Genomic DNA, 12677 nt, shown 5'->3' with positions numbered 1-12677 from the left:
ATTTTACTGAATATAACCGATCGCATAAAGATTAAAAACACGTCAATTTTCTTTGAAATTCTGTTTTCTAAAGGCTTTAACGTCAGTTTTCTAAGTTCAATTTATATGGAAAAAGTAAATTCAGAAATTCATTTTTTTTAATTGTTTGTGGTATTTTTAAGACCACAAACAATGACAAATTCTTCATGATACAATTTGTTTTTCTGTTAAAAAAATAAAAATAAAAATAGATATTTAAATAAAATAAAATCATATTGAATTTAATTATATAGTGTGTGTGATATTTTGTTATTGTCACAATATATCGCTTGCAAAAGTTACTATCACACATTTAAATGTTGTCAAAAGACAGCATCATTAATGGGATATCCGCTATAATGTTTTAACTATATCAAGTGACAATTACTCTCGGCAATTTTAACGTAATTGCAATCAGAGCTTGTCCGCTTAAAAGTCCTATCCGCATATTATAAAAGCTTAATGGAATGAACTGAATTTAGCTTCATACAGATTTATCAAGTCCGACTATCTTTTTATGTAAGGGAAAACTTCTAAATCTATATAAAGATTACATTTAAACAAGAAGCAGATATAATAAATAGATAATAGAATAGACTTAACAAACACACTTCTAAATTACATTACGTACCTAAACGTGAATGTAAGATTTTCATCTTAATTTGTATTTCTTGAAAGACAAACTTTATTCATTATCTACATATCTCAACACTTGCAGTAACAAAGATAGCTGCTAACGTGTTAGCAGTGATTTAATATGATAGAAATTTGGACTTAAAATTAACACGGACTTGTAATGTTAATGTGATACTTTCTTTACATAGGAGTACTAGTATCTCTTTTAGCTTAATTTTGGGGAGCTAGCATTAAAATGTGGAGATAATTCTGAAGTATAAAGCGTTCAACTCAAAACCAGTTAGACATTCTTGGTACACTTTTCAAAGTTTGTGTGCAATGGTTGGTTGAAATATAAAGGTCCACACTAATAATTTCAATTTTTACCTAAAAATAAGTTACGTTATAACGTTTAGTAGATACTGTCATTATTAAGTTTTTCGAATTAAACAATTAATTTCTGGGAAGCATCAAAATATGTTCGGATAAACTAAAAGAGTCCAGTTTAGGGGCAAAAAATATCTGACGTACTATTTTATCGATAGTTTAGCCCTCTTAAATATAATTTCATATTGATATAAAGAGGCAGATAAAATGAATGAGTAATAATAAGTCTAGATCTCAACTATCGTTAATACCTTACTATCATTATAAGAAAATAAATTTTATTCCGTAAAGAAGCGTCAATCTTGAGACTCGACGTCCTTGAATGCATGGATCATATTCCCTTTGACATCAAACCTTTTAAGATTGTATCGCATCATTAATTGGCAGATAAATTAACAGTGAAATCTTTTTTATACACACATATGTTTACGTTTTTGAAAACTCACATGAATATTTTAAACGACGTCAAAAGAAAAGTTTCTGATACAAATGAAAAACGAATGAAATATTTCGAAACTGAACGGAATGCGACCTTTTATTTTAAGAAATAAAATACATGACATATATGATGAAATATATGACATAATTGTCATATATATTTTTGATTATAAACAATATTGACTGGAAAGAAGAAAAATATATCAGAATTATTTAATTATTTTCGTGAATACTTCACTTATATATTTTTTAAGCTAAAGCTGTAGACGAAGTGATGATAGAATTTTCTCATATTTATCTTTTGGGACAACCGCAAAGCGTTTGCAATACAAAAATCAGACGTGGCACATCAAAATAAATTTAACATAAAAAATAAATACAAACGAAAGATTACATCACATTTTGATTAAATTAAGTTTTCCCTCATCATCGTATCATTATAACAAATGTATATTTTATTTCTTATATAGAACAATACCTCAATGGTAGTTAGTAATTCGTTAGTAATTTGGGAAAATTCAAGGAAAATATTGACAAGTAACCAGTACCGAAATTAATTTTAACTAAATTTCTATGCGTCACCGAAACACCGCTGTACATGTGCTAATATTGCAAATAACACTTTCAAATAAATAATTTCATTTAAAAACATCGCGAGAATTAATTTTCGTTAGTACAATTAACTAGAGTTGATAAAAATTTCCATTGTTATCATTTTATGTTAAAAGAAATAACCGAAACGCAATCAGGTACTGACATATTCTCATGTGTAAAGCTCGAATCAGCACCAGTTCATATCTGAGTATTCTATAATATGCATTTAGTTAAATAATTTTGATAGCAATTTGAAATGCAAAATTATTTACAATAGTGTTAAATATAATCCAAACGTTACTTAGCAGATATATCGTACTAACAAAATTGGTAAGGTGAATGGTAAATATAAACAATATAATTCTACAATACGTTTATTCCGTCTCAACAGTAGCTAAGCAGCTGGCTGACGTAACACGGCTTCAGGCAGCATTCATCCACGAGACCAGGAATGCGTTTCCTTAGAGAGTAGAAGCGAACAGCCATCCACGGCCAGAAGTAGAACTGTGATGTTTGCACTAAAATTATATTAGATTTCATATTATTTTATTCAATGCTAAATTTAAATTTAGATTAAATTGTTAATTCAATTCACAACAGTAATTAATGATAACATGGTAGAAATTCGCATCAGTAAATAAATCAGGAGGCGTAAAGGTGGCCGGAAATTAAAACGCCAGCGACATGATTCCAGGAACAGAGTTGTTTTTAGAGTAAAAGCCCATGAATAAAAATTTACTATATAAAATTATACGGCATTTATCGTTTATCGAAGATTTTCTAAAGAGCAGAAAAAGTCCCTGGCAAGTTATTATTTTCGTAGGGAAGTAATTAATCCCATACACCTATTTGTCCTAAAAACATGTATGGCATACTGAAAGATATTATCTACTCATGAAGCACTGTAAAATCATTTAATTTTATGTTGTTAGATATGCCGATCAGAGATAAGGTTGCGACCCCTGGCTTACGAGCCCTGCTCTGAAAATATGTACGGCGTTCACGGTTAAGGGATCTGTATACAAAAAGATTAACACAAAAGTCGTTAATAAATAAATAACATAAATAGCTTATTGGTTCTACAAGTATCGGTGAGTTAAAAACTTTGCACCAACTTCCTGTACCACCACCTTAGTACGGCACCAGGTTATTGGACATTTATTTATAATTACTTATTTTTAAAAAAAGCCGTACATTAATAATTTGTTGTAATTCCTACCTTGTACCGGAGAAGTTCTATTTACACACGCATTCACCTGCAAAGCTTAAAAAAGACGACACAGCGCTCAGATATAGTTAGCCTCTAAGTATAATTCAAGTTGGTTAATATCACAGGTAAAATATTTCATTGGGCTTGTAGTCTATTTATTGTAACGTAAAATACACATTGATATAATTGTTACTGTAATATTTTCTATATAAATACACGTGATAATTATTTTGCAATTTATATCGTGTTTTTATTACATTGCATATAAATATAGTACAATAGATATATCAACCATAATGACTTTAAATGGAATAATGCATTAAGGAAACTGATCTATTACTAGGGGCAGATCCATTTCCTATACGGTTGCCACTATTGAATGACAACGAAACACCTCAGGGCAACTTGTGATTGAGAAAAGAAATCAAATATTTTAAAAACCTTTTCTTTTAAATGTAGGAATAAAGCTAAAGTATTCTTTTATATTGTTATATATTTCTCATCTCAACATTTTAAACATACTTCGAATCTATCTTTTGCAAATATTCAATTAATCCTTTTCTAAACTAATATGGCAACTGCATACAAACTTTTGTCTGAAACAAAGCAAATCTTCAAGCCTTTGTTTCTATGATCTCAAAGCTTTTGTGGTATTAACAAGAAAGATTTCGCAACAAAGTTGTTAAACACGTAATCGCACAGTACGTTATAAAGTTTGAAATATTTAATTAGCTAATGATAGAGATAAGAGGAAGAAATATTGATTTTAGATTATATTTTACACATTATTATTTGAAATAGATGAAATTTCAATTTTCTGTTAAAAGTATGTTATCTAATTTATTGATTTGATATGAAATGTAATAAATATATTGATTTGATTTTTCCTTGTTTAGATATAGAATACATAAAAAAAATACATGTGCTACAAAAAAATGCATCCTCATAGAATTGTAGTGAAACTTAATTTATTGAATGACATAGAATAGAATACTAACGATCATGTTTTTCAACTCTCTTCACGTGATCGGTTATTTTGCTTCCAAAGCAGTAAAGCACCCTTGCCTCCGCCAGGGCCCTGCCACAGAAGACGCGTGGCCCGTCATCTGTACGGCTAGTGGCCGCAGATAACACGATGGCTGTCATAAACACGAGCAACTTCATTTTTCACTGAAAATGATAAATAATTTTATTAATTACAGTCGGATATGAAAATGTACTAAAGTAATTGCGTAGTTTTCAACGTTTTTAAGGATCAAGCAAAATAAGCCTTATCGAGTGACAGATATGTCAATTTATTTAATGTTGTGAGTACATTCAATTTTGTTTTTATGAGTTTACAATGACTTCAAAAGGTAAGACAAAACGTGTTACCAAAAAAATATATAACAATGATGTGGATGATATAAAATGCATCAAAAGTTATGTGAAAAACTAATATTAAAAAATCCGTAACATAAAAGTATAAGAGCTGACTAAACTTTTCAAACTAACTTAATGTTAGTATCAAGTTATAATAAGCACGGATGGGATATATCTTTGACAAAACGTGAAATATTTGCAACGGAATTATAGGAAACTTTCGACAAAAATACGCGTTATTTATTTTATAAATACAAAGGCTCGTAAGAGAGGAACAGAATTTTTTGATAAAAATAATCTGTGTTACATTTCTAAATTAATTCTGATGTATAAAAGTGTATTTAGTTTCACATTGATAACTAAATCATGAAAATATTCATTTACATCTGAATTCTGAAACAGATAAAAATAAAATTTTTTCACTAACAATCTCGCCTTTAATTACAATCGAAATATAATTATCTGAAAAGGTTTATTCACGTATAGTGGACACGTTCGTTCGTTTGTGTCAACAACTGACGTTCAATATGTGATAATGATTGAACTATCCTACATCCTGTTATATAAGGTATTAGTAAACCGACGGCTCGACTAAATTAGATTCAACTAAGGCTCAATATATCTAATGGTTACCAACCCAAATGCTGTCATTTAGAAATATCTGTATTTCGAAATTATATACATCGGCGTTATCACAGTAATGACGGATGCAACATGAAAATAACTTGAAGCTGTCTACAATTATTATAAAAACTTATTTGTATTCATAATTATTGTAAAAAGTAAAACGAAATCAGACTGTTTAAAAGGAGAATAAAACTAGGTTAGAATTTTAGTATAAATATGACGCACGACAGCAGAGTTCAGTTAGTGCGAACCATTGAAGAATATGACTATGAAGAATATTCGAGAAATACCAGAATATTTAGAAGAATTGATGTTTCATTTTAAAATATCATGGAACGTACTGGAAGAAGTGACGTGACATTAGTGACGTCAGCGAGGCTGGCGTCTGTCTCTCTTTAAACAACGAATTTGTATTAAATCCGATATATATTATTTTTTATAATTAAACTCCAAGGGAAATTACTGTAAGTTAAGAATTGTAACATAGAATGATAAATATTTCATATCGGACGAGTGCTCAAACTTTTATAGGTTATGTTGAGTAGATTATTAATGAGTGAGGTAATGAAGTAACAAAATTTTATGTAAAGAAGATGTTACTATTTCCTGAGGATACATACAGATGAAAAGCTTAAAAATAAATCACATCCGTTTTTCAACTAAATTAAATTGAAATATGAGAATATACGTATCTAGTTGGATATTGGCACGATGAATATTGTTTTTAATCCTGTCCAGAATAAATTCAAAAAATAATTTCATTCCAAAAAAGCGATAGCCTGTCCTGTATTTTTTTTTTATTATTTATAGCGTCCAAATAGTAAACATCCGCTTTAAATTACTCGTGCACACTAAACCCGAAAAAAAAAGTCTATTTAGGTGCAAGCACTAAAATGTATTAGTTCAGTAATTTTGAACTCAACATTTATCTACTTACTGTAGATAAGAAATCTTTGAACTAAAAATAACTATAGAAACAAAAGTTTCAAAATAACAATTTAAGTATATGCTTAAAGTGTTTTGAATTTAATGCTTTCATTACTTCTGGCGGAGAAGTTAGATATTATCATTGCTATCAGACGCACAAGACTCTTAACGTCGTTCACGAAGAAGTACCTGCTTACCTGCAAGTAATTAAATTTTAGTGCCCCCTTTATCTTAGTTCTTGGTTCTGCAAGAACATCTGCGCTGCGTACAACTAAATGAAACGCAATATTCTATTATATTATACAAGTTCAGTTTAATAAAACCATAAAATTAGTACCTACAGTGACATATTTTTTGTACGTTATTCTATGTTGTCATATTAAACACCTTATTAAAATTAAGGGTTTTGTAATGTGTATCAGGAAAAGAAATATTTTTTTCATGAAAAAATATTTTTTACTTTCAAAAACAAGGAGACTCATTAAAAATTATACGAGAATTATAACTTACGTTCAATTAAACATTGTTATAATTAATATCAGAAGAAATTTTAATAATAAATTGATAATAGTGAAAATAAGACGTAAATATATATGAGTTTATATATTTTTTATCTGTAGGATTTAAGACGATATTAAACAATAATTGTAGACGAAAGTCACGTGGAAATAGTAGTATTATAGCAAATATCTTATTTCGTATATACGGCAAGTGGAAATGACAGTCAATTTAAATTCTTAGAGGCTTTCAATGAGAATTTCGTCTTATAAAAATAATACATAAACTAAATTATATCTTTTTGATTATTTGACACCACAAATATATGGCTATTGAGTATAATAAAATTTAATAAAGATATAAAAGAAACATTATGTTAAGTCTTTTTAACGGCCATTTATTTCCTTCTTGCTATTTATCCTATATCAATTATACAGTTATATTATACAGTTATTAACAAAATTTTGGTGAAAAAATATTATCTTATCATCTTGCCGGTCAAATAATACTGGATTATAAGTTATCCGTTGTAGGATACAACAGTTTAACACTTTCTGGCAGTTTGAAATGAAGGCTGAGGTAATCCATTGTACTTATACAATAACTGACTTGATGACTGTTACCGAGTACAGTCCATTGATCCGTAATATTTAGATTTGATATGAAATATTAATAACCAGACTTTGAATGATATCCAATATTTACTGTAATTATTGTTCACTTAGAAATCTCCCACAGAAGAAGATTTTAAAGAGTTTATTCCTCACTTCATTGACAAAAGTGTTATCTCAACTCTATGAAGCATACTCGCATAAGCCGTGTTAAAAGGTTCCAATTTACGAGTTTAGAAACTATGCTTTCGCTTGCATTCATTACAGATGTAACTGTTCACTTCTAAGTCTGTTGGTTGTTATCTATTGTTAATTATTTATAATATATTAAAACAACCACATAAAGGTTTAAGACTACCTAATAATGTTAGTGGTGAAATGTAGGAACATTAAAAAGCAATGATTTGATTTTTTATGTATTTAAAATGAAATATATACTCTTATACCGTTATATAATATACGTTTGTAAAGTTTAAACAACAATACCGAAATTGTATTTAACATTGAAAATTAAAATCGATTTAAGTTGCCGTGTATATACAAAAAGGCAGAACTGAGAGCAATACATAAATATTTTATGTTAATATCAAATAAAAACTACAATAATAATGAGACTAACTAGTATATCTATATCTTGTTTTTAATAAGATTTTTTTTATTTTTGCTTTCGAATAATACAACAGCAATTTATATAATCATCACTTCATCAAATTAAATACGAGAGACAACTGGAAATAGGAAGTTAACTGTACAGGAATAGCATTGAACAAATGTTGTGCAATTTTATTGAATAAACAGAATCCTTGCAATACCAACACCTAACCAACAAAGTCAATACCTCACAGACATCGCTTGGTGACGATGCAACAAATTGAAATAAAATAATAGAAGATTAATTTAAAACAAACAAAAACATATGAGAAGTTTTAATAACTTTAAAGTGTTAGACTGTTTATAATAAATAGATTTGTTTTTTAATATATAATCTTTATATTTAATTCGCACTTAATATAATCTATATGCGGAAATTAATAGATATATTTTTAAAATTTAAGGCCATTCGGAATTTAATATATTGAATCGATTTTATTAAATCGAAAACTTATGAAAGATTATATAAAAATCATATCTTTCCACAAGAATATTATTACGCGTTAAATTATCACTTTTGGCTGTTTCTAGCGAGCGTAGAATTATTGGAAATATTAAAAAAAACTTAATTAATCACTGTGAAATACAATCTTTATAAACAAATACAAAAAAATGCACTCACTAAGTTGGAGTTTATTGAAAATGGAGCGTAATTGAGTTAGAGCAGTATTAAAAACAAACGAATGAGATTCTTAGCAAATCTCATAAAGCCATGGAAATATTTTCTCATTAAAGCAGTGTTATATTACATCGCAATATTGATAGCAATGAAAATGAAACAAAAAAAAAACGTTATTATATTAAAAAACGATGTTCTATACTAAAATGCAATGATACTCACCGTTTTATGAATTGAAAATATAAAGATACAGATTATTCTTCAATGAAATATAACTTTTACGTTCCGTTAACTAAATGCACTCCAATCAATCTTTCACCTATCTGATTGTTAAACGATCAGCTTCAACAGAAAGTAGAACCGACCCTTGTGTTCCATATATAGATTGTATTGGAGGCATGCAGTCGCTTTTATACCCCAGCCAAGGGGTCGATGTACCTCACTTGTTAATTACTATATATCTTTCCACATATATTTTGAAAATAGAGCAAGCCCTCATATGCTTTAAAGCACAGGAAAGATGCATTGGACTAATGTGTTTCTGTTCTCTACGTAATAACATTTAGCGATCCGTAGCCAGTGAATACATGTGAAAATAAAAAGCAGAAAAATGGAAACATTTTTTTTTTTAATCTTATTAATATCATAATGTTTAAGAACAGTTTTTTGAACGCCGTTGTCCTCGGCTAAGTACTGCGATACAATGAAAACGCATATAGATTATGATGAAAAATACTCAATAAAATTGGATTCCAAAGGTTTATATTTCGTGTTTGTTTTCTGAAAATTATTTAAGGAATTGTTTTGGTATTCCAATACTGTATATTGAATTACTGATTAAAAAATACAGAATAATAAAATACTTTGAAAATGAAATTTGCTCTACATCACGTTTCATAAGTTCTGTCTTGGCCAAAAAGTTAGTGCACGCGATTTTTGCAATTTTAAATCAATAATTGCATTACGGTCACACGCGATGGTAATCCCAATAATTAATACTTTAAATTGCAGACTTAAACTGAGACTTAGGTCACTTTTTATAATACTTCCCGGTTTTTAATTTACATTTCAGATTTAAAATAAATATGTATATACATATATATATATATATTCTTTGTACCTTACTTCAACAAATTTTCGCTATAATAAAGATAACTGATTCTATTCTGATACGGCATATTGTTAAATTCATTTCTCTTTGTGTTGCAAGTGTCACGTTATAATTTTGAAAAGAGTATATGTATAAATTTCTTTTACAATCAAAAAAGAAGTGGGGTGTAAAAATGATGAGCATGTAATACTGAAAAGAATATAACAGTATTACTTTGAAAACTTTACATTTAAGTAGATTGCGTGGAAAAAAAATAATTTTATTTATACGGACGAAGTTATATGAATAAGCGATAGAATTTTTCAGTTTTAAAGAGATCCTCGTTCCCTTGTTTTGTTTGGTTGCTTATTAAATCAATCATAATAATACCAGATTTTTAAATCGATTCCTGGTTAAAGGGCAAAATTATGCAATAGAATATTTATTAAAAATCATAGATATACAGAATTGGAAAAACTTCAACTTTGTAGATGATTATTCATATAATAAGAAACTATCAATATAAAAAAGGTTAACTTATTTTATTCCTTACTTCCTTATATGTAACGTTAAGTGCTTCAAAGGAATCGGATAATGTTATCAAACATATAAATTAAACGAAGACGTATAAGACTTGTATTTACAAGCAATTTTGTTAGTGCAAATGAAGTTCACGTTAAATGCATTGCCTTTTAATGAGCGCCATCATCATCAATTACAGTAATAAATCTCGTTATAACGTAATGCATGCCTATTTTCATCCTCTTCCGTCAAATATTTTGATCCGGTTATTTATAATGCTTACCCGTATATATGTATGTATGCATGAATTGTTCATATAAAATTTATTTATAACATATAGATTGATGTTACATGTAAAAGTTTTTAAAGCTTTCGCGTCGACTAAATTTAGACGATACGTACCCGTGAAATAAAATTTCTTTTATATTAAATAGTTTTAAAATATAATATATTATAACCTATAACAAACCTTTTTATATACAGCAGTACGTCCAGCCAGTGAGCAATATTAGCTAGTGTGTTAAAAGTTTATATGCTAGCTGTTAAAACAATGTACGAATATATCTATAAATATATTAAACATGTTTGAAGTTGAAAAGGAATATTTAATATTGGCTTAGTTCGACATTGAATACACTCTTAGACACGGTAATAGCACTCACGTGTTCTAGTTTCCTTTCCATACCATACTTACTTACTTTAACATATGTATAGTGTATATATTGTATAGTTTATTTATTGCATAAATATTATGTGAGGACAAATATGAAAAATTAAAGAAATATAATTTTCTCAGAGATCCGGAAATCGACATCAAGAACAGTTAATTTCTACTTCGATACTTATTGCTTAATTATTTACTTTTATCTTGTTACGAAATAATTGATAAAATTTAATTAACGTTATGGTATTTAATTAGATTAAATACATAATTAATGAAATTACCTAGTAGTTGATAATTGATATAAAATACAAATGTTTAAAAATAAAAATATACAAAAAATATATAATTTCATGGAAATTAATTGATATTACAGTAACTATGTTTACAAAAATCAATTGGCTTTTATTAAGAAAAATACACATGAGATGTCTTAAATGTAAATAATGTGGATCAATAATTCAGAGCGAACCTATAAGAAATTTACGTATAATAAATTCAAACAGACTTGATGAAATCATTTTTCAGTAATATTAAATCTTTGTCGAACAAGAGCCATTAATCGTATATTGACGTTCAATACAACAGATGTGTTATAGGGTGAATAGTCTATGTGACGGCAGCGAACAATATCTATAATCTAGGGTTTAGCGGATGTCCATACGTGAGAGACACTAATGGAGGAACAAGGATATCTTGTTTATATATGTATTTCAAGTACAACTCCAGACACACTTTTCAACCAGCGACGTAGCTATGATGTTTATTTAAAAAGAATATTTTTCAACAATAGGACTCTGTTTCGAGGAACAGCTCGGTGTACAATGTTATAAATCTACTATAAATACTTGATATATCAGTGTACAGTAGATATGGTTTTAGTTGGGCCTGAAATAGAATCTTGTTTGGACGAAAAGTGAAATTGAGAACATATATATTTCCAACTATCGTTAAAGTCAAAAATATAGCCTTCAAGCTTCAGATGATAAGTCAAATAAATATTATGATTTATGGTATTCGAAATAAAATTATATATTCGTGCAGTACGTATTAATTAGTGACTACACCTATTATCTATATTAAGAGACAAAGGGGCTACGAGTACGCGGTTCTGATCTGTCAAAGGCAAACTTGATGCCAAATACGACGGACGGTGGGAGAACTATTTCCGATTTCAGTTCCAATAACGTAATGACAGTATGCTAAATTCGCAATTAGTATTAAGGACAAATTTACAAACGTTACTCGTTAACTAAATAACTACTACTCAATACGTTTAGAAACATTTAAATTGAAATGTTTGTTCTGCTCATTGGATTCATCAGCTGCACTTGTTCGAGAACACCAGTTTATAAACACAATCTACTCGTCATATTAATCGAAATATTAATGTCGAATGTAATTAAATTTCAGGAAAACTTATTATATTGTACATAATTTTATGAACTCTTTTACCGTCTTATTTCAAACTAATAATATACTGTGTCCCACTTAGATATAAAAAAAATATAAACCAATAAATATTCTCTTACTTACATTAGATAGAAAACATTGCTGAACTATAGAACGGCGGTTCGCAATGGGGTAGCATTATTAAATTGAGCTGCAATTCAGGCTCCGTATACCATGAACCTCGATTAAAGCCTCGCTTATTTACTGCAACTATATTCTCATGTCTAATATTTGTACCTTTATGTCCTTTACCATAATTTTAGTCGTAATTTTGAAAACCTTCAATATAAGTGAATTTAATTCAAAATCTATAAGAATACACAGAAACATTACGTATTAGTATTCATTAAAAAAGAATAGCTTTTAATGTAATACAAAAAAGATATAATATTATC

The 12677-nt window shown here is 28.4% G+C and overlaps 1 protein-coding gene across 1 annotated transcript; it reads right to left on the bottom strand.

Moving 5' to 3' along the window:
- Positions 1–2410: 2410 nt before the first annotated feature.
- Positions 2411–9071, bottom strand: LOC116778073 (bombyxin B-6). The gene is made up of 3 exons (XM_032671940.2): positions 8780–9071; positions 4261–4432; positions 2411–2570 (listed from the first exon to the last, which is right to left on the bottom strand). Exons 2-3 carry the CDS (start codon positions 4424–4426, stop codon positions 2437–2439), a joined length of 300 nt encoding a protein of 99 aa, XP_032527831.1. The 5' UTR covers positions 4427–4432; positions 8780–9071; the 3' UTR covers positions 2411–2436.
- Between the last annotated feature and the right edge of the window lie 3606 nt (positions 9072–12677).

Source organism: Danaus plexippus, chromosome Z (genome assembly GCF_018135715.1).
Source record: "Danaus plexippus chromosome Z, MEX_DaPlex, whole genome shotgun sequence".
Classification (NCBI taxonomy): Eukaryota; Metazoa; Arthropoda; class Insecta; order Lepidoptera; family Nymphalidae; genus Danaus; species Danaus plexippus.
This window is presented reverse-complemented; position numbering and strand designations above follow the sequence as displayed.

Bases quoted from the DNA above. Each gene is read 5' to 3' on its own strand.
- LOC116778073 (XM_032671940.2), bottom strand. From the start codon at position 4,426: ATGAAGTTGCTCGTGTTTATGACAGCCATCGTGTTATCTGCGGCCACT. The intron at 2,571-4,260 runs GTTAGTATTCTA...ATATAATTTTAG, and splicing joins GAGAGTTGAAAAACATGATC to TGCAAACATCACAGTTCTAC.